Consider the following 24,223-nt stretch of genomic DNA (forward strand, 5'->3'; position numbering starts at 1 on the left):
ACGGCATCTGCTCAGCCGGATCATGTAACAGTCTCTGTGGCTTCTGTTCCTGCAGCCATCGCTTGGGGAGCCTGCGGAAAGAAGGCGGCAGAGGGAGCGGAGGGTGATTCGGGAAGGGCAGACACCAGTCACGTGAAAAAGCTTTTTTTGGAGAGAATATATTCGCTGTGGGCAAGTGGCAGCTCCACCATGCCCGTGCTGGGACGCGGTAGCAGTAACCCCTGAAATGCCGTGACGCATGCCCGAGTACGCTCCCCGGTAGGGCTGGGTTTATCCCCGGTGCCCGGGCCACCCCTGGCCCCGCTCCCAAAAGGGATCCGCGCTCTCCCGGGGCCGGGCGGAAGCTGCAGCGCCCGGCGGCGGCCGCGGGACCCCCGGCCCGATGCGGCTGCGGCGCCCCGGCAGCAAAATGCGACTCTGGTGGGACTCGAACCCACAACCTTTGAATGACTCCCGTCACATGCTAGAAGTCCAATGCGCTATCCATTGCGCCACAGAGCCCTCGCTCTGCCGCGCCGCCCTCACCGCCTCTTCCCCGCGCCCCGCCCGCCCCGCTCGCGCCACCGTTCTCCGGCGCCGTGTCCGTCACCGTGGGGCCGGGCCGGTGCACCGGGCGGGACTACAGCTCCCGGCGGCCCGCGCTGCCCGCCCCTCCCCGCCCCTGCCGCAGAGTCGGGCGGGCCCCGCTCCCGGTGCAGGTGGCCGGGCCGCAGCGGACGCCCCGGAGTCCGGTAAGAGCGTGGCACCATCCTCCCCATCCCTTCCGTCAGCTCCTGGCGCTGCCGCCGCGGCCGCGCTCCCTTCCCGCCGGCGGCCCCGCGGGTTCCCCATCAGGCGGCGCGGCCTTGCGGGCGGCACCGGGGTCCCTCCGCTCCGCCGCATGAGGTACCGGGGCTCCTCGTGGGGCACTGTGCAAGCGCCAGGGTCCCTCAGCGGCCCGGCGTCCCCCGGAGCGCGCCGCGGCCCTCGCCCCGCCGGGAGCGGCTGTGCCCGGGCGGTTCCGCGGCCTGGCCGGGGTTGGGTGGCGGGGCCCGGCTGCATCCCCGCGCGGGGCCCTCCCGCCTTTCCGCCTCGTGTCAGGGGGCTGGGGCAGCGCTGCTCGGCCTCCCTGCTGGGGAGGGTGAGACGGGGGTCCCTGCCCAGGGCAGGTGCGGGACAGGTGCCCCCCAGGTGCCATTAGCGCTGGGACTCCTCACAGCCCGGCCACCTGCCCCTTGTGCCCGCTGTGATCTGCTCCCCGGGCCCGCCTCGGGCTCGGTGCTCCCCGGGTGGATCCCCGCGCTTTGTCTCGGTGCCTGCTGGCTGCGAGCTACAGGCAGGGCTTCGTTTTCCCTGTGCTGATGCAGCTGGACAAGACCTGAATCTGTAACGCGGGGCTGGAGGTCTCTGGCAGCGACACACCGGGTATCTCTCGGGAATTTCGGGAATCTCTCCCCGGTTATCTCCGCAGGAGGCATCGGGATGCCGGAGTGAGGTGGAGATGTGAGCAGAGGATAACAGGGGCTTGCCTGAGCCTGCCTTGCCTTCAAGCGGGAGATTAAGCACTTTGCTGCCCACACAGAGTGGGGCTCCCCCACTGCTGTCTCTCCACATCTGGCTGCTGTGAGGCTGTAAACGAGGGCCCAGGTCCTGGCTGAGGCACAGTAGTTTGATGGTGATCTAAAAGTTGCCCTGTTTAAGTGCAGAGAGAGGCTCCCAGGCAAAAACATGGTGAGTCCTGCCCTGCCAAAAGGCAGAGGGACAGTGTTGTGGGACGTCATGTCTGGGAGGCAGGTGTTTGGTGGAGAGTGTTCAGAGGTCACTGGCACAAGGGGGAATCTCAGGGTAAGGGCTATGGGTGGGAAAATGTCTCCAGGTGTCCACCTGGGAATGTGATCTTGTGCTTTGATCCATCCCAGCCTGCTGTTGGTGGCACAACTCAGAGGTGGGACAGCCAAAGAATGAGATGTGTCAGGGCACAGTGACCATGTGGCACTGCCTGGCCTCCCACCCTGCCAGCATCTGATATCAAATCCACAGAAGCTCCTTGGATCTGGGGGACTGCAGCACAGAGCAGAGAGAAAGCCACAAGTGTGGCTCCCAGCCCCACCAGTTGTAGAAGAGTCCATGCAGGGCTTCCAGCTTCAGAGCAGTGAATCAATCTTCAGGAGGGAAATGATGCAACTGTTTCCTTCCTCTTTGGCCTGTGTCCATGCCAGGAAGGGCCAGTTTTATCTAGGAACTGTGAGGGTCACATCTCTCTCATTTTCCTCCTCCCAATGCTGTTGCCTGAAAAGAGGCATTGCTGGATCACTGTCTCTGAATCTCAGAGCTACTTCTAGGATGTGTCTAGGATGGGGACAGAGATGCTGTTTTGGAGGGACAGGTACCAGAGATGGAGTCACTATCCCCAGGGAATGGGGCAGGTGCCTGGGCACTCCTGGCAGCAATGACAGCCCTTGTTTTGCCCACTTCAGCCTGGCCTCATCTCTGGCCTGCTCTGGCAGTGTCTCCAGCCTAGCCAGGCCAGGAAACTGCCTGCCTTCATGAGGATTTGCAAACACAAGCAGAGCTCAGAGAACTGAGTTTCCTGTCCCTGATCCTGTCTGAGCTGTGTCACGGAGCACGTGAAGCTGTGCTCTTCCAACAGCTGTGATGGCTGTCCTGGAGCCAGGCATGCAGGAAAGCTCATGCTTGGGGCCTGGGAGACTCTGGATTTTGAGGACAGAGGAATTCTGGAGTGGAGGCTTCCAATCACCTGTACAAGGTCTCCTGCCATGATTCTGCTCCAGAGAAGTGCATCCATGGAAGTGACTTTACCCTGCATCTCATGTTGCTGGGGTGTGGCCAGACCCCTGTCTGGTGTGCAGGATGTGGCTCCCCAGGTGGGAATGGCCAAGCTCTGGGCTTGCACCACCAGTGCTGTGCTGATGGCTCAATTGGAGGCCATCTCCAAGGTCAGATAAAGTTACATCTCTGGGAGCTCTGGGCTGCTGGGTTACATCCTCACTGCCAGGAGGACTGATGACTCAGGGACCTCATCCAGGAAACTGGGGGCTGCTCAAGCATCCCACGTTTATGGGATTGTTGTCATCAGGTCCAATGTGCGTGGGTTGATGGCCGTGGTTTCTCTCTCCCTGCAGGCCACGATGCTGCGTTTGGCTGCTTTTGCAGCTGTGCTGCTGTTCTTCAGGGTCACTCTGGGACTCTCCTGGGTCCAGGCCATCCCTGCTCTCTTCATCTTCTACCTGGCATCCGGTGGATGGGACTTCTTCATTGTATTCCTCAAGACAGTACCAAGGGATGTCAGGTAGGTGTCCTGGCTGGGATGGCCCAACAATCCACCCCTAGCCCTCTGCTCTGCCTTGGTGTATGTATATGTGTGAGCACTGCCCTGACTCCTTGCACAGCCTGGGTTTCTGCTGGCACCTGGCCTGGCTGGAAGGAAATCTCCCTCTGCCATGTCCCCGTGACTCCAAACTCTCGAGCAAGAGAGAGTTCTCTTCCCAAGAAGGATAGATTTCAGCTGAGCTCAAAGTCTATTGACTGTCCTTGTATTTCATCCTGCCCCTAAAGCTGCTGGCGTAGCACCAGGGCCCTGTGCAAGGTTCATTCTGAGTTGGTATCAGGCTGTGCCAGCTCCTGGCAAGGACTTGTGGGGGAGGGAGTGGTGGTACCTCTTGGAGAGCACCCGAAGCTCAAAATTGCCCCTTTGATTGGGAGCATCCCTGTCTGCAGACTTCCAAAACACATCTCTCCCTGGCCTCCATCAGTCCCTGGCTATGATCATCTTTGGAGGTGTGTTCTGCCTATGTGCACACTGCTCAGGGGAGCACACAGAGCTGCTGCTGACCTAGAGAGGGGTCTGGTGTAGGTGCTGGGCTGTTGCAGCTCCTCGGAAGGTCCTTGTGCTATGCTGGCTTTGCTGCAGGAAGTGGTTTGCAGGGGTCACTGAGCAGCTGCCCTCTTGCTCCCCTTCCTTTGGCAGCACGGGGCTGGTCCTGTTGAGGGTGAAGTGGCAGGTATGGAGGCATGTGAGGGAGAAGAACACAATTGCCAAGATCTTCCAGAAGACGGCGAGGAAGTATCCAGAGAAGACAGCACTGATCTTCCAAGGCACAGGCGAGAGCTGGACCTTCCGTCAGCTGGACGAGTACTCCAACCAGGTGGCCAATTTCTTCTACAGCCAAGGCTTCCGCTCGGGTGACGTGGTGGCACTTTTCATGGAGTCCCGCAATCAGTACGTGGGGCTGTGGCTGGGCCTGGCCAAGATCGGGGTGGAGACGGCCCTCGTGAATTCCCACCTGCGCTTGGAGGCCTTGCTGCACTGCATCACCATCTCCAGCTCCAAAGCTGTGGTTTTTGGGGTGGAAATGATGGAAGGTGAGGAGCTGGCATATGGTTTGGGAGTGCTCTGGACTGGAGGGAGGTGTGTCTACTCAGTGGGTTCAGTGTTCCTTTCCTGCCCACCACAGAACAGAGATCTGGAAGAGAGTGGACAGTTGAATCATGCAGGAATTAGATTTGGGTTTGGGATTTTTTTGTTGTTGATTCCTTTGGACACTGGGCAGGATCTGGAGTGCAGTGCTGTCTGCCTCCCAAACAGGGTACGAGGATCCTTCCTTGTGTGTCTCGGGTCCATTCCCAACATGGAGATCTGGGTTGGGCTATGCCTGCCCCACTGCAGGGGAGGAGCCTCCCATTGCCTTCCATGGCTATTGCTACATCCCTGCAGCACCTTGGCTCCAGTTCCTTGTGTGTTTCAGCCTACACCTCTGAGGTTGACGGTGTCAACAGACCTCTTGGCACCAAAGGGGTTTTGGATGGGGAAAGGTGGAAAACAGGATCTTCTGGTCCCTGAAGAGGTCTGGGCTGTGGCCCCAGCATCTGTTAATCATGGGAACGACATCTGCCTGGGATGGCTGTGAGCCCTTTGGGGACTCTGCCAAGCACAGTGGGAGTACTGCTACCTGGGGCAGAGTGTCCCTCCAGCTCCTCTCTTTACTTTCTCAGCAATGCAGGAAGTGCAGCCCTCTCTGGATAAATCTATCCATTTCTTCTGGTCTGGAGAAGAAAATCCTAAATCCGTGCTTCCTGGTACAAAACACCTGGACCCCCTCCTGCAGATGGCCCAGCGACACCCACCAGCTCCCCCTAATAAGGGCTTTCTTGGTATGTGGTCAGCTCTTAGGTCGTCAGACGTGGTGATTTTGAGGGTCAGCTGCTTACAACTCTGGCAAGACTGCTGGGGATGCCAGTGGCAAGGGGTGTTTGGGATGGGTCTTATTCTAGATTTAGAATCCCAGACCTGTGTGGAGCAATATCCTGTCATACCCTCCATGTGTCCAACAAACCTGAGCTGCCTGGGGTGATCCCAGCATGTTCTTGGAGCTGTTACATGAGAGTTTTGGCTCAGCTGGCAGGAGTAGAGTGTTTAAATTTTGCTTGTCTCCTTATCCTGGTTTGGCCAGCTCCTAGATTGGGAATGTGACCCTGTCTCCTCATTGTTCCCCAGATAAACTCTTCTACATCTACACCTCTGGCACAACAGGGCTGCCCAAGGCTGCCATTGTGGTGAACTGCCGGTAAGGCTGTGGGCAGGGGCTCAGGGAGGATGGGGCTGAGCTCTGCCCTGTCGTAGCCCAGCACCCCTGACCCTGCTCCTGACAAGCCTTTTCACCCTCCCCTCAGGTATTTCCGCATGTCCAGCTTAGTTTTTTACGGTTTTCGGATGAGATCCGACGATGTGATGTACGACTGCCTCCCACTCTACCATGCTGCAGGTAATGTGTGCCATGCAGAGCCTAGTATCCTGGGACTGACTCTTCCTCAGCCAGGCCCAGGGCCCTTGGGAGGCTGGTGTGGCTGTGATCTCCATGTCAGGGAGGATGAGACTGCTGCTTGCAGTGTGTGCTTTCTGCTTTTTCCCTTGGAAGCCAAGAATCGATCTGGCTGACCTTTGGAACAGGGAGTGTTTGGGGAGGGCATTATCCTACCCTGGGTTTGGAATACCTGTTCCTTATTGCTGCTCCCTGTGGAAAGTAAGAGGGGAAAGTCTAGGGGAAGGGGAAGCAGTGCCTGCCTGGCTGGCTGAGACATGCTGGGATGTTTAGGTGTGAAGTGGTCCCTACATGTTACTGCCAGGTGTCTTCTCCCTTGTACCTGTGGTCCTGGGGGCTTTGGCTGGGTGAGCTCCCACTGCTGTGAGCCAGCCATGGCCTCTGCCTTGCCCTGCCAGTTCTTTCCCCAGGTAGGCTGGGCTGGAGGTGTTTGGGGACTGAGGGCTTTCCTGGCTGCCTCTCTGCAGGGAACATCGTGGGGATTGGGCAGTGCCTGCTGCAGGGCATGACGGTTGTCATCCGCAAGAAGTTCTCGGCCTCACACTTTTGGGAGGACTGTGTGAAATACAACTGCACGGTGAGGCCGTGAGGCAAGGGGCCATTGGGGAGTGGGCAGAAGGCTGAGGTCTGTGCCATGCTGGGGAGAACCCAGCTGCTGGAAGTGGGGGACACCTGGACAGGTTCTGTCTGTCCAAACCGCCTTTCAGGGTGGTGGGGCTATGTCCTTCCCACCTGGACTGGTAGCTTCATGTGTCCTACTCATGTTCCAGCATTAGCCAGGAGATAGTGGATGGGTTTCACAGCCTGGAGAGGTGGGTTAACCAGGGAAGGACAGGCTGGATGAGTTAGCAGAACTTCTCTTTTTTACTGTGGCCTCTTTAGCAAACTTAGGGTGTGTTGTGCCGTTTCTTCCTGCCCTGAAGAAACCTCAGACAATTCAGGGCCTGGCAGAGGGGTCCTAGTGACTCTTTCCTCTGTGTTGCTCCCAGATCGTGCAGTACATCGGGGAGATCTGCCGCTACCTGCTGAACCAGCCGTACCAGGACACGGAGCGGCAGCACCGGGTGCGCATGGCCGTGGGCAACGGGCTGCGGGCCTCCATCTGGAGGGAGTTCATGGCCCGCTTTGGCATCGCCCAGGTGGCCGAGTTCTACGGGGCCACCGAGTGCAACTGCAGCCTGGGAAACTTTGACGGCAATGTAAGGCCCCACAATCCTCCCTCATGCCCCAGAGGGTGACAGCTGGCCTGGGCAGGGTTGGAAACCCAGATGGACTGTTTGCTCCTTGGCATGGGTTGCTATCCACCCAGAGGGGTTTTGGCTGTTGTGTGGTGCCATCTCTGTGGTGTCCTGGGAGTGTGTGAGCAATGTGTTCAAGTGGGACAAATGTCCTTGCTACCCACAGCTCGGAGCTCTTTCTGTTATAGGTTGGCTCATGCGGCTTCAACAGCAGGATCCTGCCAGGTGTGTACCCCATTGGTTTGGTGAAGGTGGATGAAGACACTATGGAGCTGATCCGGGGACCAGATGGTGTCTGTATCAGCTGCAAACCAGGTGAGGACAACTGTAGGGATAAAATCTCAGCCCTGTGTGAATGTGAGTGCTTCATGATACCTCAGAATAATTTCCTGGATTTGTCTCTGCTCAGTTAAACCACAACAACCCCATTAGATTCCTTTTTGCTTGGGGGGAGTGGGGGTGGTGGTGTTTCCCCCCTTCATCCCGTCTTCTCACTGCAGGGGAGCCAGGGCAGCTGGTGGGTCGCATTGTCAGGAGCAATCCCCTGCAGCACTTCGATGGCTACCTAAATCAGTCAGCCACCAACAAGAAAATTGCCAGGGACGTGTTTACAAAAGGGGACGCTGCCTATCTCACAGGTGAGGCCAGCAGGACCTCTCTTGTCTGCTGGGAGTGGAGGAGAAAGACACCTCTGTGGGAGTGGGGAGTCTTCCAGGGTAGCAGCACTGCCCTGAGATGCTCCTAGGGTTGCTCCTAGCTGACACCTCATTTTTTTGCCTATTCATTGCTTTCCAATAGGGGATGTCCTGGTGATGGACAAGTACGGCTACATGTACTTCCGAGACCGCACCGGGGACACGTTCCGGTGGAAAGGGGAGAACGTCTCCACCACGGAGGTGGAGGGAACCCTGAGCCGCATCCTCAACCTGACAGACGTGGTGGTTTATGGTGTGGAGGTCCCAGGTAGCTGAGAGGGAAGTGGACAATCAGGAGAGGCAGGCAGGCCTCCAACTCTCGAGTATGAGCATGTCCTGCATGTCCAGATTGATGTGTCCTTTGACAAGAGGGTGGACTGAGGCTCCCTGTGGGCGAGCTGGGAAGAGGCCACAAGGGCTGTGGCTAGCAGGAACCAGAGGGTTTCCTCACTCTCTCAAGCTTTGGTCTGATTCTGGCTGGTTTGTAAGGACCCTGTGTCCTCTCTGGCCATGACTGTGACTGAGGGATGTCATTGGTAGCCCTGGCCACAGGCGGATGACTCAGCAGTGTCACAGCTGGACGTGCCAGCACTTCAGTACAAAGCAGGGTCTTGCTGGTGCAGGGCAGAGGGGAGATGGTGCTACAGGGACAGTGTGTCTTCTTTCTCTGCCTCTTAGGGATTGAAGGGAGGGCAGGAATGGCAGCCATTGCTGACCCAGAGAACTCCTGTGACCTGGAAGACTTTTCCAGCAAGCTGAAAAAGGCCCTGCCACTGTATGCACGTCCTGTCTTTCTGCGGTTCCTGCACGAAGTCTCCAAGACAAGTGAGCCATGGCGTGCATGCTCACACTGGACATGGAGCTGGGGGAGCCTGGGAGGGGGAAAACCTGGTTACAGAGATCAGTTTGTAGGGTGGAGATGGAGCCTCTCTGCCCCACAGAGCCCGTGGCCAGTTCCTCAGGTGGTTTTGATGCATGGGGATGCAAGGCTGGGTCTGGGACAACACAGGTGTGGTGGGGATGGAAGTGTATGTGGCTAGTGAGCCCTTACTCCTTCTTCTCTCCCCATTCCAGGCACTTACAAGTTCCAGAAGATGGAGCTGCGGAAGCAGGGCTTTGACCCTGCGCTGGTGAAGGACAGGTTGTATTTTCTGGACTCCAGGCAAGGCTGTTACCTGCCACTGGACCAGGCAGCATTCAGCAGAATCCAGTCAGGAGCCCAGAAGCTGTAACTGGTGGGGCTCGAGCAAGGCACCTCCCAAATCCTGCTGGGGAGAGGGGACAAGACAGGCACTGGGGAAGGAAGGTGTGATATAAAAGGCATGCTAGAGATTTTATTTGACAAGTTTTACAGATAAGGGTTTGGGGGAACACAGAGGGGATTGAGGGGAGGGGGTGGTCACATACCAAAGCATTGATTCATTATGGCTTTATTTTCTGTTTGGTACAGTGGTGGTGCTCCCATGCCATGGGAGGGGCAGGACCCTGGCCAGTTGAGGAGGAATGGGGCCCTGCCATTCCACTTTGCTTTTCCTGTCTTTCCCTACCTTTTCCTGCCTGCATCAACCCTTCCTTGCGAAGGCCGTGGAGAGACCAGTGCTGGCCTCTTCCCCACTCCTCTATCACCAGCCCTTCCTTGGCACAGAGACCCAGCTGGCAGAGGGAAGGTGGGTGCCAGGCACAACCCCTTCCCTCTGCTCAGCCTTGCTGGTGTTGTGTGTCTGCTGTGAATCAGGGGAGCAGGGTAGTGTTGGGCTCAGGAGGGGGACAGGGATGTGTTTCTGCCATGCCTTTCTCTCTCCTGGGGATGACATTTCTATTTTTCACAATCACACGCACATTATATTATATTATATTATACATATATATATATGTGTGTGTGTATATATATATATATATATATATGTATGTATGTAAACACGCTGACCTTTTTTTTTTTCAATCTTAATTTATTGTCTTTACTTTTGAATGTGTCCCGGGTTTGTGCAGTAGGTGGAGGGACAGCCCAGACCTGTCCTCTCTTGGAGAATCCTTTTCTCTCGCAGGGAGGTGGGATGCTCATCTGAGACTGATTCTCCTCTTCCAGCGTGGGTTCAACTGTAAATGTCCTTGTGGCCTTGCTCCGTGGTGGAGGACATGAGCAAATCCCACTGTCTTGTGGACACTTCTCTGGGTCTTTTACTTCCATCTTCTGTGGATGCAGCATTGTTTTGTGAATCTTCTTCCTTGCAGAAAGCAAGTGGGAGAGTGGGAAGAAGGGCCCAGTTTGCCTTTGTTTAGATGTACTCAGGAGGTAACTTGCCTGGGGAGAGAACGTCCTCTGGAGGGTGGCCTCTGTGAGAGCCTGACTTCATGTGCTCTGCATCCCTTCCCATAAGAGCTCTCCCTGTCTCCAGCACCAGAGCAGGGCCCTGAACTGAAATGTCCATGTGAAACACCTGACTTGTGCTATGTGAATTCCCCATGTTGCGTCTGACATGAAACAGCCTCTGCTACGATGTTCAATTCCAGTCCTCAGAAAACAAGCAGAAATTTCTCTTCCAGAGAAAACTCTGGGTTGGGTTTCTTTTTGGGTTGGTTTTTTTTTTTTTTTTTTAATAATTTGGTTTTATGCTTTTAGCAGGATTACTCCTTAAAATAACATCTGTCTTTTGTGAGGGCAGGGTGTCTGCTCTTCTAGCTGTGCTTCCACACCAACGTACCTGCCTGCCCCAATCCGTCCCACAATTAAACACAAGTATGGGCCTATGCTGATGTTTCCTACCTCTTCCTTGTACAGTCCTGCTCTGTGAGGGAAGATGGTGGTGCTGGTTTGGGAATTGCCACTCCAGAGCATCACCTCCCTGTGTGCATTTTGGCTCATCTTAGAGCAGGGGGAACAAGCCCCTTGCTGCTGGGTTTAATGACTATGTGAATACAACATGTTGATCAGACCCTCCCCAGTTTCCTCCACTAACTCTCCACAACCTGTTTTTCCTTGTTTTGTCCTCAGAATTGCTATCCCAATTTGTTCTGGCCCAGTTCTCCCTGTTTACCCTGGAACATGTGGTTCTTCCACTCCTCTCCTCTTCTCTGTTTTCTTTTCCTGCTGCTTTTCTCTGTGTTTGTCCATGCTGAACTTCCCAGCTCATTTCTGCCCTTGCAGACAAGTTTTTTGGTAGCCATTCCACTTCCCTTGCTGCCAGAACCATCTTTTAGACCTTTTGCATCCAACTTTGGTGACAGGAGAACCTGTCTCCTTCTTGGTATGGAGCTGCCAAGGACAAATATCTTCCATGAGCCTGAGTGCAATGTGTTGCCTGGTGAAACCGTAAGAAAAGTGTTGGAAATTTGCATCCTTTATATACTAACTTCACCTTTGGACATGTTCAAATGAGTCTCTTCTCCAGCATTTGTAAACTGAAAGCTTTACTTTTAGTTTTTCAGTCCTCTGGACACTCACCAAAGCAGCTGGTGGAAAACAGACATCACTCCCAGAGCCCTGCAGCATCCGAGGGGCTCAGCCGTCAAACAGTGTGGCTTGCCCATATTTTAGGGCCGGGGAGTGCAGCAGTGGTGCCCCTGCAGGTGCTGTGCTCCCACTTGTGGGCTCTGCTCCGCTCGCAGCCACCAGAGGAGGGCAGGCTGGGCTCGGCGAACGCTTCTCCTCCGGGACACGCTCCCGGGGCTTTCACAGCACTGGGGCTGCGCTCAGAGCCCTGCAGGGGTGGGATGTTGGAGCAGAGGGGTTACTCACTCGGGGGGGGTGCAGTTTGGGATACAGAGAACGGTGCTGGGCATGAGGCCAGCGGCAATCCCAGTGCTGGTGTCCGCTGTGCTCGGGCTCCTGGTGGAGACTGTGCCTGACACAGGCTTGGGCAGCAGCGAGGTCACCCAGCTGTGCCAGGTGGGTGGCGGGCAGAGACCTGAACCATCGGGCCTCATCCAGCCTTCTGCTAAAGGCAATCAGGAAAAGCTTGGCCTCCCTGAAGTCAGACCTGGGGGTGGTCATTGGAGATGGGTGGTTTGGAGTAGTAGAGGAGGATACAGAGGGACTGTACTCCCTCCCTGCAGGAGATGGCTGTGCTGAAGAAAGAGGGGTTGCAGGGCAAAGCTCAGCACTGTTTTTCTGTCTGTGTGAGAGCAGGGTAGGTTAAAAAAGCCTACCAAGGAAATTATGCATTCAGTTCAGGGCACTGCCTGTTAAACACAGATGTGAATAGCTTTGGAAGCTTATGGAAATATGGCTGTTACTTGTTTGCAAGTGAGCCCATACAAATGGAGACTGGCTTGCACTGTTGGGTTTTGGAGATGGATGGGAATTACAGGCCTGTGAGAGGAGCAGGACGTAGCCCTTGGTGATGCTAACACGGGTCAGGAGCTGGCCCTGGAGCACAGCCAGGAGCTCACCCCAAGCCCTGTATTTCAGGCCAGCTGTGAGGAGGGGCAGCTGCAGGCAAAAGGAGCAGGATGAGACCCCTCCGAGGTGGGAGCTCCTGCTCTGGGGAGACAGGAGGTGCTGAGTCACTGGGAAAGAGCTCAGCAGACATCATGGAGGGCTCTGGTACACAGCCCATCAACAGCAGAGACCTGCAGGGCTGTGTCAGAGAGCTGGGGTGTGCACGTGCCACAAACACCTCTGTGCCAGAGGATTTCCCAGGAGAGGGGAGGCCCAGGGAGGTGTGTTCATAGCTCTGAGTGATGCTCAAAGGAGCCCCCCTGCCCACCGAGGCTGATGTTGGGGGCTTGGTCCCCTCTGCAGATCTGGTGCCCAGAGACCATTCACCATTGGTGCTGTGTTTGTCCTGACTGAGGGAGGGTCGTGTCGCACTTGGCAGTGCTTCAAGATTCCCTGAAACACCCAGCTACACCAATTAGATGTTTTCCGCTGGCTGTCAGCTTTGGGTTGAAATCCTGGGGCCTTTCTAAAGTCCCAGCTCCTCTGGAAAAATGAAGTTTATGTGCAAGTGTCCCTGCAGCTCTTGGCCCAGAAATTCAAGTTCAGGTGTGGTGCTGAGCCTGGAATCAATGCTGAGACACAACACTTCCAGCAAAGAGATATTTGGAATGAAGTAGCCAGTGTTTAATCATAGTCTGATTTTTTAAAATATCTTTTTATTTGTGCGGTTTTAAGGAAGGCTAATTGAATCCTCTATGATTAGAGGCACCTTGTGAGACATCCCTCCCCTTTGATCAATGCACTAGTCTGGCTCAACAGCTGCATGTAGATAAAAGTCCTATACATAAAGTACGAGGTATTGTTCTGTTTTAATTAAAACACTTAAAATTCTGTTTGCATGAGGTTAAGAAAACATTAAAATCCTTTCCAGGGGTTATTATCAAACTGCTGATTTAAGCAAAGCCAAAGAGCTTCACAAACCAAGTGTACTCTTCCCCATGGAGATGACTGCTTCTCCCAGGCCCTGTGTCCTGGACAGTGACAATATATCAAGACAAAAAATGTGGCAACTTTCTTTCTGATCTTCTCTAGGTCCAGCCCAGCCAGGCCATGCTTGGTGTGCAAAACTGGAGTGTATTTTAGCCTTAATGCAAGTGAGGGTTTTGCAAGTTGCTCAGAACCTTTCTGGGTGAAATTAATTTCTGCTGCTAAGAAAGTCTGTGACAATCTTTAACACTGCATCTCTCCAGCCTCCTCCTGCCACTCTTGGTGTGCCGGAGCCTTCCCAAACAATGACAGCTGCCTGCTCCTCTGCACGTTGGGGAGCTGGCTTTGCCTTTAAGCAGTGACAGGGAAATATGCTGGACTAAAGAAGAGACTATCCTTTGGTGCACTCTTTAGAAATGGAAATACTTGATTCCCCTGAGTGGTTCCAGCGTAACCAGGAGCAGGGCCAGCAATGGCTTCTCCCTCTCCAGCTTGAAGGGACTCTGTGACCAGGGACTCCACCAAAATGATGGTCTGTGAAGAACTCATCATTCTGTGTGAGAGGGAAGGGACAGCAGCTTTCCTTTCCAAAGCAGAGAGGCTTCAGAAGGGAAGAAAATGTCCTTAGGGCTGTTTGCTGCTGGGCTCCTGGACAGCACGGGATGGCTGGACTCTGCAGCTGAGTGAGGCTCAGGGAGCAGGGATGGGTCCTGCTCTGCTTTCTTTGAGCCTAGCCCATTTCAGTGGCAAAATTAGCTTTCCAAAGTAACCTTAGGTTTGATCTGCTTTTCTCCTGGTTCATTAAAAATCCACACATAGGTGCAAATGATGGCAAGCCAGGCTCTGGGAGAGCTTTGGGCAGTTGAGATCATGCAGTACAGGCTGGCAACCCCAAGAACTGCAGGCGACGGTGATGCTATCCAAGTGCAGGACATATTCCTGCTCAGGAGGTGGGTCATTGCCCAGATCTTCCCTGATCTCTCAATAAATGATCCCAGACTTGCGAAGTGGGATATGACCCCTACTGTGGCGCATGCCCCTCATTGTTACAGCCGTGCCTTCCTCTAGTCCCATCCTTGGGGTGCAGAGCAGCCTTCCCAGGGCCCCCAGCCCCCTGCCAGCCCAGGCAGGGGCTGTGGCCTGATCCTGCCCTGGAGGTGACACCTCCCACGACCTGCCCGGGGCCCGGCACACCCGCAGGGCTGTGCCAAGCAGCCTGAGGAAGCGAGGGCAGCCAGAGCCTTCCTCCTGCCCCCGGCCATCCAAGTGGCGGCCAGCTCGGCCGCAGGAAGAGGCTAACAGCGGCGGGCGAGCCACCCCCTCAGCTTTGAGTATCACTTTCAGCTATTCTGAAGGTTAAACGCCTGTTTAGAGCTCCCTATTGAAGGTAGAGCCGGGGGTGCGGCATTGTTCGGACGCCCTCCCGCTTTGTCTGGCCGCTTTGAGGGATGCCCTGAATGGGAAGCGGCCCCCCCAGCCCAGCACCCCGGCAGAAGGGCTCCCGGGGGAGAGGCGCTTCCTCCCGCCCTAATGACATTCAGGCCTCCATCGGTTCAGCTCCCGCTTTCTTTCTGCTGCAGTTTAACCCGGGCACAGAGGCCGGGCTCCATCTTACTGATCTCTGCTTGACACCCAATTACCACATGAATGGGAGAGAAAGGCTGCAAAAGGCTTTAACTCCCACTGACCCTCCTTCCCCTCTGCCTGCTTCCCTCTCTCCCCGTCCTACCCCCTCGCCTTTCTCCGGCGGAGGGAGTTCAAAACTGAGACGGGGAAATCAAACAAAGCCCCGAGTAAGGAAACCCATTGTCACCGCCTCCGCGATGGCTCCCCTTTCGCCAGCTATTGTTCCCCTTGAAGTTTGACTTGCTGTGTGGAAGGATGCGAGCAGCTGTTTGCGCATTCCCCTGATGTTTTATTGAAAAATAATTGAATCGTCAGTTCGGGGCTCTCTGATAAAATGTTTCCTCTCAGCGCTAGGCCCTGCTGTATTTATAAACTACGTTTCCCTCTAGGATGTGATGGCGACCTAAAAGGTTTCCTCCAGAATAAACCCTCAGTGGAGGAATGGAAGCATGTTCCTTCTGCACTCAAGGAGAGAGAGAAAGAGTGCAAATGGCAGGAAAAACAGACAGAAGATGGGAATGAAACAAAATAAATGAACCCTTCTTCATTGCCAGGCTCGATTTCCCTTTGTAGTTGGCTTTGTGGGAGGGGAATGGGAGCAGCCGGAGCCCCTGGTCAGTGGCCTCCTGCCCCAGTAGCCAGAGTGGGCACCACAGCTACCTGGGTTTTATATATCTGGTTATCAAACTCTCCGTGTTTACAGCACTTCAACAAGGCAGCATTACGTTTTCTTGAGGAGTTTGCGTTTTCTTGAGAGAATTTGTGGTGCTCTGATTTCAGTGTGCAACATGGAGACAGGACTCATTCCTCTCCCAAGCACAAAATGTCCATAAAAATATCCCCTGTATCTCATGTGGTCACTTTTTGTTCAGGACAATTGTTAACAGTAACCAGCTTTGAATGCTTGAATGAGCCAAACTGGTATTTATGATTACTGTTGCCTTTCTTCTAATTTATTTTTGCTTTTCCAGGGAGGTACTAACACTAAATCTGTACCATTTTGTGTAAGCCAGGAATCAAGATTCTTTTAGGAGCTAGTTCTGCTTTTATTTGGCCTCATAAATGATTTCTGGGAGCCAGAAGAATAGCTCATATAAAACCATAACTGCAAACACTGATCTGGAATCAAGATTACCAGATCCTCTGAACACAGAATGCTTCACTCATTTCTGAAATAAAGATTTTTGTTGAAGGCCTCTTTCCTCAGCCACTTTTCCATACAATTCCATCCTGGGCCATATCTCTGAGATACTCAACAAAAGCCTTAGGATTTAGAGATATATAAAATCCAGCTGGAATTTTTGGATGAAGACCACGGTCAACAGCTTCACGGCTCTGCCATCACGTAACCCCGGCAGCGACGGCAGCATTCATCTGCCGGAGGGACCAGCCTTTCCTGGGGCCCAGCCCAGAGAATGATCTCCTCGGAGAACAAAAGGCCATTACAAACACCACCACCTTCTGCTCCCGGGGTTAGGCGTACTCTGACCCCCGTTAGCATAAACGAAGAGCAATCTGTCTGTGTAAATTTATGCCCCTTACACATAATGCATCATGTATATGCATAGCTGTTACATTTCTATGTGCATGTGTGCACATGTACATGTATTTTTTAAATCCAAACCCTCCACTGAGTGGAGGGAGGGTTAAGAGGCTGCAGTTTTTCTACCAGTGCTGCCCCTGTGCAGCTCAGTGTTTGGGGGAGAAGCCCAGCCCAGCTGTCACCGCCATGGCTGCGTTCTGCCTGTGTACATGGGCCTTCTCTGGGGACAGGAGGGGAAAACAAACAGGCGACAGATGTGAGCCGCGTTGTTTAACGCCGTGCCGGGGGTGCCTGGCGCCGTGGGGATGTGCAGGCTGGCAGGGGCTGCCTGAGCAGGAGGGGATGCTGAACAGCCACCCCCGGTGCAGAACTGCATCTTCCCGGTGCTGACAGGAGCTGTCGTTAGCATCACCCAGCTGTTTCTGGTCCCCCACAGCAATCCCGATGAGCTGCGAGGCCGCGGGTTGGCATCACAGAATCACAGAATTGTAGGGCTGGGAGGGATCTCTGGAGATCGTTCAGCCTGACCTGCCTGCCCAGGCAGGGTCACCTGGAGCAGGAACACATCCAGGTGGGTTTGGAGTGTCTCCAGACAAGAAGACTCCACACCCTCCTTGGACACCTGCTCTAGTGCCTGTGCCATCCTCAATGTATAGAAGTTCTTCCTCATGTTGAGGCAGAACTTCTTGTGTTGTAGCAGCTTTGCTGCTGGGAAATCTCCGCTGGGAATACCATCTGCAGCTCCTGCCTTTTCGCAGCCCAAGTGCTCTTGGGCCCTGTGGGTGGTACTGAAGGAGTGAAGGGAGTTCTCTGCGCGGAGAAGCCTGAACCTGGTGCAGAAATAGGTAATTTAAAATTACACCAGCGGAGTCATACACCGTGCCCGGGCACTGCAGGAGCCTCTCTGGGAGAGGAAGAGGAGCAGAGAGGAAAAGGAGCGGGGACGACGAGGAGCAGAGAGGACGAGGCAGGAGGGACCCCGGCCGCAGGCAGCGCCCAGAGCCGCCCCACCCTCCCCAGCACGGCGGGAGCGGAAGTCCGCGCGGCACTTCCGGCGCGGCCGCGCGCACCCGCCCTCCCGCCCGCCGCCGCCAAGATGGCGGCGCCCGTGTCGCTGCAGGTGGAGTTCGGGTGAGAGCGGGCGGCGGCGGCGGCGGCGGGATCGGGCGGAGGGCAGGGCAGGGATGGGCCGTCATGGACTGGCCGCTCCGTGAGGCGGCCGCGGTATTGCAGCAAGGCGTTGCTGCGTGCGGCCTGGGGGGCCGCTACGGGCGCGTCTGGGCCCGGGCGCCGCCGCTGTCACGGGGCTGCGGGCCGGGGTAGCGGCCGCCGCCGGGGAACCGCGGAACCGGGGAACTGGGCATCGGCGGGAGGGGCCGGGCACCGCCGGAGTGTGTCCTTAGCGTGGGGCCGGCCGTCTGCCCGTCTGTCCCGGCCTCGCTCCCGTGTCTCTGTGAGCGTCCTGTGCCAGGCCTTTCCTTTCCTTTCACCTCTTTCAACTTTTTTGAGTTGTTTGGGTTTTGTTCTATTTTAATTATTAAAATTATTTATGAAAACATTTCCCTCGTTTCTCGCCTTTTTTTTTTTTTTTTTTTTTTCTGAGCACTGTCTATGTATGTGTTTTTGTGTGGACACGTGCCCTCACTGTGCTTTGTGTTTGAGCCCTGTCAGGTCTGTAACGCTGCCAGGTTCTCACTCTGTAGCATTTCAGTTTCCAGGCCTTTGCTGCTGTAGTATCAGCATTGCTCATGCTCTGGCCCTGGGATCTTAAAGCATTTGCAGTGGAAGCTGTGCATATTTGTGGAAATACTTGTGTTATTTCGTTAAAGCCTCCTTTTAGCAGAATCTAAAAGGCTGCTATTTATTCACTTTTTCCCACCCTTTCACGAACACAGAAATACCATAACCCTTTAAATACCCTTCTCCTTAAGAATCCTGTCCTCTATCTTTCCCGCTTCCAGCTGCAGCAACTCTCCTAATTTTCCCAGAAGAGTGAGATGCATTTTTGCTTCCCTTGGAAATGCATAAATGAGCTCTCTATGTAGGAACCACAGCTGAGTTCTCCACAGCTCTCGCCTTACAGAAGGACCTTATCTTGCAATCTACATTTCCCGCTGTAACAAAGCGTGACCTTGTTTTCATCACATGAAAAAATGTTTTTCATATAATTGTTATGACTTGTTCCCTCGCATGAATCTCGGCTCATGTTAATAAACCACTGCTTCAATTTTGAGATAACTATTTGTTGTGAGCTGGTGGAAGAACACCAACAGAGTGCTCTTTAGGAGAGTTGCTGCATATAAGTAAAGCTGCTGAAGGCATAACAAGGGTTCTGTTGTGCTCTGCCATTGCAGAGCCAAGAAAACCTACTGTGGCATTTTTAGATATTGAATTTAAAGGAACTTAATGACATCTGGAAGTATCTTTGTTGATACTTAGGTAGGGATTGCTTGTTTTAAATATTTCTCTTTATTATGTTGGTTTTCCAAGGGAGGAGAGGCACCAATAAGTTCCCAGAAAGTAACTTCATAGGAAAATTTTTCCAAAGTAATCGGTATTTAAATTGGAAGAACATTGTGCCACAATTATATGCCCTTTAAAAATGGGTTGGTCATTTTTCTACCTCATATACCTCATACCTAATATTAAGTGAATTGAGGTTTTTAAGAGTTCTCTAGTTGTTAAAACTTTGACCATTGTAGAGTTCAGTTTAGAGTCAAAAGCTCACACTCTGCTGCTGTGTCCAGTAGCTTAAAATAGCTTTTGTGTTTATTATCCATATCTGTACTCACAAGTTTTATAATCTGAGTTTCACTTGTGGCCTCACAACATCATGAAAAATGATTGATATTGGTAAAGATTTTCACAACTGTACTTTTTCCAGAACAGGAGTAGAGATGAGGAGCTTGCTGAGGCTTCTAAGGTGTAGTTGCAAAAATTAATTACTCTTTTGAAGAGCCTGAGGTTAGGTGCCTGGACCCAATTCAAATCCCATTCTTTTCCAGTGGTAGGACCAGTTCTTTTACTGGCCAACCTGTGCATATCCTGCTCACACCTGATCTCCAGTGCTTGCAGAGGCCACCAGTTGTTATGAGGGTATTCCCTAATGTATTCAAAGTGTCAGAAGAGGGATGAATATCAGGTTGTTCAGTGGAAGAAGATTGTATTTATTTATTTATATTTTACCTTGTCATGCTCATCACTTGCTTCTCCCAGTCAAGTCTCTCTCTGGGACACTTTGTAGTCAGTAGATCAAGAAAGAGTTGCCAGGACTCTGGGGCTGCTGGCACTGACTTGCTCTGTTACTTCGTGAGTCATTTCCCCTTTCTGTGCATTCACATGTGGAAACTGGGGGAATATTTATTCCAGAAGGATGCTCAATTTTTGAGCTTTCTGGCCAGCAGGATGGGGATGAGCAGTGTTGGATGCAGTGTGGTGGCTGTGGAAGCAGAGCGGGTGGCTGGAGAGGGAAGGCAGCGCTGCACAGCGGTTTGGGAGCACGTGGAGATGGGAACCATCCTCCCTTTCTGCTGGGGTGATGCCTGGCACCGTGGGGTTCTGGCCCACAGCAGAGCCTCCCCTCTGTGTTGGCAGTGGAAGCTGGCAGCTTCCCCTGTGGACTTTGGGTTTGTGACAGGGAAAAAAAAGACAAAGGGAATCCTGTGCTAAATATAGTCTGTGTCATTTGTTTTCTCTGTTGTGGCATCTATGTAAATCGCCTCTTTTGTACTACTTTCTTTTGACAATAAAGCAAAATCTCAGTTGTTCATTGTTTTTATTTCAGAGGTGGTGCAGAACTCTTGTTTGATGGTGTCAAAAAGCATCAGGTGACTTTGCCCTGTCAACCAGAGCCTTGTGAGTATCAGAACCTGTTGGATAACTTGACAGAGTAACAACAAATGAAACAAAGCTGGTTTGTACAGCACTTAGAGTTGCCAGCAAGGATCAAAGTATTTTAAAAACTCTTTCAGACATGCCATGGATCAGGCAGCTTGGCAAACAGGGGTTAGTTCTCAAAGTCTGAAGTCTTTCCTGTCCTCTAAGCTTGTGAATCAAGTCCTTCCTTAAGACTCTTGCCTCCCTCCTGCTGGATAGACAATGGCCTCTGGATATTTCCAGCAAGTCTACGTTTGTCTTTCCTGGTACTTGAAACCACCAATAAAATCATCTCTCCTTTGTTTTTTCCTGCCTGTTCTGAGGTTTCCAAGAGGCACATATAGATATATATATGTGTGTTTATGTGGTGTATAGATATGTGGAGGCTGTGTGGCAATGTAACATAAATGTTGTTTATCTACTCATTTGACCTTTCAAGTAAAGGTGATAATTTTAATATGAACTCTGTAGTTGAAAACAGTAAACCTCATGCTCAAATAGGATGCTGGACATCCTGCCCATGGCCTTCCCTGCAATAAAGAACAGGACTTCAATGTTCCAGGGATAAGCAGTCATAATTCCTGGTTTGCAATTTGGAATATGCAGTACTGAGCAGTGCTGCACTAACTCACTCACTTTTGTGCATACTTCAGTTGTAGTGTAATTTTGCCACAGGTATGTTCTGAATTTTTCCAGCTAGATAGCACTGCTTTATTCTATTGGAGTGGGATTATAAACCAAAATAACACAAAGCCATGGGGGAATGTTAGCAACCAATATCTCATGAATGGCTGATACCATAATCTATGTACTGGGAACCTCCAGCCTGAAATATTTTTGCTGTGCCTGGAAGTAATTAGAGATTGGTAGAAGTGCTTTTGATGCTTGGACATAAGTATGTGTAATTCAAATATAATAGGAATACTGCAATATTGTGTTATCTTGTGGTTAAGGACAGGGACTAAGGCTTCAGAAACATGACCTGATGCTGATTTGCTTTGTGAGTTTAGTCATGTTGCTTAACTTTCCCCTGTTGCTAGTCATGCTTTGATGTATCACAAGAGAATTCAGCATTAAATTCCAGCACTGTTGAAGCACTTAAGATCCTTAAATGAAAGGTAACAAAGAAATGCTAAAACACTCATTTAGTTGGTTTGTAAACTTGGGGGCTAGAGAATAATTTTTTTCAGTGCTCTGCAAATTTAAAATACCCAGTAATGCCCACTGTTTTGGTGATGTTCAAACCATGATCAGATACTGAAGAAAAAGGGATTATTACAGGAGATTTCTGCCAGGGGAGGGGAGGGTATTAATACCAAAGGGGAATTCTTCCAGGCTGATGGCTGTCAGTACTGCAGTTGTATGTGGCCTGATCCATTCCCACTTGAAGCTGCTGGGAAGACTTCTGCAGCCTTAGTAGGATCTACATTTATCCTAAGGGCTAAATCTCTCCCTGAGGGTCTGTATCAGCCTCAGGGTTCAAACTCCTGATCTCCAGTGATTCATTCCAGATTCAGCTAACACTTTGTTGCTCCCAGCTTTTCCCACTGCCTTGTTTTCCAGGCACTGCCATCCCTGTGCCAGGAGTGGCAGAATTGACAGTGTACCTACCCCCTTGTCAGCTGCCCTGGTTTGCTGCTGTCTTGTGCCTTGACTGTCAGGGAGGTTTCATTTTGAGTCTGTTTTTGGGTGGATTGCAGCACCTGAGGAGCATAAACTGAGCTGTGAGGCAGCTGCTGTAGTGTCATTTACACCCAGCCCAGGGATGGGGCAGCCAGAGGTGTCCTGAATGTCTGATAGTAAGGGATTACTGGAAACACCCTTCAAGATACTTCCAGAAGACAATTATGTTGTAGTGGTGACAAATCAATGGAATCATATCAGAAAATATGAATAATTTTCTTGCAATTTTATATTGTTCCTAATACCATGTATTTCCCATGTTCACACTTAAGAAATTTCAATTCTCCTGTCTCTGGGTAAATAAAGATATACATACCAGTCCCTGCTGCCCTCACGGAGCCAGAATTGCAACACTTGGAGAAATAAAACAGCTCAGTTCTACTCAGCACATCCTGTTGCTTATCTTACCCTGAATGTCCATCATTAAATTCTCCAGAGAATGACCTGTAGTATGAACACTACTTGAAGACCTGCACTTCTAACCCCATTTTAAGTGATTTCATTAGCTGCCAAGTTTATTTTTGGCCATTTTGGCCTCTCTTACCTACTCTTCCTTTTTTCTAGGTTATTTTTGTCTTTGTCCTCCTTTTTGCAGAACAGTTGCTTCTCTCTGGGTTATTGGGCCCACCTGTATTTTAATTGTTTAGGCATTTTTTTATATATCCCAGAAATGAAGGGAGATGGAAATTTATATGACAAAATAACTACAAACATTTACATGAATAAAGCAAGCTGTGCTCCATAGCTGGCAGGGGCAATGAGTGTTCTCTAAATGATAATGTTGCTTGAGCAAACTCTTTATGTGGTCATTTATTTTTTCTTGGTAACAGGCACTAGATGGAAAGTAGGTGGGTTCCAGATCCAGTTAACTTTTTCAAGAAGATTTGATTCTCTGTCCTTTTCTGATGCCTGGAGGTGGACTCCTGGAGGGATTGGAAAGGCAAGGAGGAAGGAAGCTGCAAATGGGACAAGAGCAAGCCACGAGGGGCACAGCCACGTGGCAGGACCTATTTTTATTATCCGAGGGGCATTTTGTATCCTGATGTCAGTTAAATTGCAGTCTTTATTTCCAAAGCAGAGATGTTTCTGCCTGCATTTTGAAGTTGGTGCCAATGTGGGAACTTATAAAGGTGTGGTGTATAGGTGCATAGGCAGCAGATTGGCCTAAAACACTTTGTGCAGGACTGTGTAATCTTGTAGAGCTGTTGCAGAAGGAAGACCAAGTCAAACAAGAATCTTGTCCCAGATTTCTGGCTATTCTGATGATCTCACTGATAATGCTGTTTGAGGATCTAAAGGCATTATGCCCTGTTGGCTTCTTCTGCATAAAAACAGTGTGTGTGGGAGAAAGCAGCTGGGGGAATAACGATATTTGTCACATGGAGAGAGGATTAAATTGGCAGGGAAATCAACTTTATTTTCTAGCATCTAAAAGGCTATTAGAGACAATGGAGCATAAAAGAGAGAAACCCTAGATTAAAAACTGAAAATGTATTTGGCAGCCTCCTCCTGAAACAAGCCACAGTAATTTAACCAAGTGCTTCAGTAATCAAATAGATCATTGTATGACTGCTCTGCAAGTGATGCTGGAGCTCCTTCCTCCATCTCGCTGGGACTCACAGTGGTGGATTTGTCCTGGCCATGTGAGTTGCATGGATGCTGTTGGAAGGGTAGGAAGTCACTGGCATTGTTTAACCCTTGTAGTCGTTTTAGGTTTAGCTCAGCTGCATCATCTGATGAAGAGTGTTTACAAAACCTCTCTGCTATGCTGTCTTCTGGATGTTGTACCTGGAGGTTGGGATTGGGTGTAAAGTCTCTGGCACTTGTGCTGCAGGCTGCTCAGCTGCTGTCACAGACCTTTGAATTCCAGCTTCTCCTGTGGCTTCAGTAGTGGGACTTGTGTTTTTTGAGCGGCAGTTACCAGTTTCACTGGTGCTCACTGGGACCTTCTGGGCTAATCAAGAATTCACACTGTGTTTTGGCACTTTACAAGTCTGTAAGGTTAAATTATTAATCAGTGTGTTTTGGTAATTGTTTGTGGTTTCCCTGTACCAAAACTCTAGGGAAAAAAACCCACTGCCAATCAGATTTTTTTTAAGAGGGAAAATTAAAATAATCTGCCAAATACTGCTTATGTTGAATCCCTGTAGAGAAGAGCATAGTGTGCTCCTCGAGAGCTTTGCTTTCCAGGGGCCTTGTTCTGCACAGCATGGAGAGCTGCTGGGGACTTGGGAGCATTCATCTCCTCGGAAAAGAGCCTGGGGATCCTGAGAGATCAGACCTATGTTACAGGCAGGGTGGCTTACAAAATACAGCATGGCATGTGTTCAGCATTGACTGGGGTGCTGGACCAAAAGAACCCGTAAAATCCAGAGTAG

At 51.8% G+C, this 24,223-nt stretch overlaps 2 protein-coding genes and 1 non-coding gene across 7 annotated transcripts in view; 2 read left to right on the plus strand and 1 right to left on the minus strand.

Annotated features, from left to right (window-relative positions):
* Positions 1-412: 412 nt before the first annotated feature.
* Positions 413-501, minus strand: TRNAR-UCU (transfer RNA arginine (anticodon UCU)). Its single transcript is given in 2 exon segments — positions 413-448; positions 465-501. It is a non-coding gene; the product is annotated as a tRNA-Arg (tRNA).
* Positions 502-605: 104 nt separating this feature from the next.
* SLC27A4 (solute carrier family 27 member 4) lies at positions 606-10,500 on the plus strand. Of its 4 annotated transcripts, none has more exons than XM_056504946.1 (14): positions 621-731; positions 1,451-1,710; positions 3,123-3,289; positions 3,968-4,362; positions 4,993-5,151; positions 5,495-5,564; positions 5,671-5,762; positions 6,287-6,396; positions 6,809-7,018; positions 7,246-7,372; positions 7,558-7,695; positions 7,856-8,020; positions 8,431-8,577; positions 8,827-10,500. In XM_056504946.1, exons 2-14 carry the CDS (start codon positions 1,708-1,710, stop codon positions 8,982-8,984), a joined length of 1,941 nt encoding a protein of 646 aa, XP_056360921.1. In that variant the 5' UTR covers positions 621-731; positions 1,451-1,707; the 3' UTR covers positions 8,985-10,500. The 4 variants fall into 4 exon arrangements, with proteins under 4 accessions (XP_056360920.1, XP_056360921.1, XP_056360922.1 ...); XM_056504944.1 differs by lacking the exon at positions 621-731 and adding an exon at positions 738-885; XM_056504945.1 differs by lacking the exon at positions 1,451-1,710 and having other exon boundaries at positions 606-731.
* Positions 9,014-24,223, plus strand: part of URM1 (ubiquitin related modifier 1) — a 58,533-nt gene continuing 43,323 nt past the window's right edge. For both annotated transcript variants that reach the window (XM_056504957.1, XM_056504956.1), the window contains exons 1-2: positions 9,014-17,417; positions 20,071-20,141. In XM_056504957.1, the coding sequence (XP_056360932.1) occupies positions 17,383-17,417; positions 20,071-20,141 (106 nt within the window). In that variant the 5' untranslated portion in view covers positions 9,014-17,382. The remainder of the gene's footprint in view (positions 17,418-20,070; positions 20,142-24,223) is intronic.

This window comes from Oenanthe melanoleuca, chromosome 17 (genome assembly GCF_029582105.1).
Source record: "Oenanthe melanoleuca isolate GR-GAL-2019-014 chromosome 17, OMel1.0, whole genome shotgun sequence".
Classification (NCBI taxonomy): Eukaryota; Metazoa; Chordata; class Aves; order Passeriformes; family Muscicapidae; genus Oenanthe; species Oenanthe melanoleuca.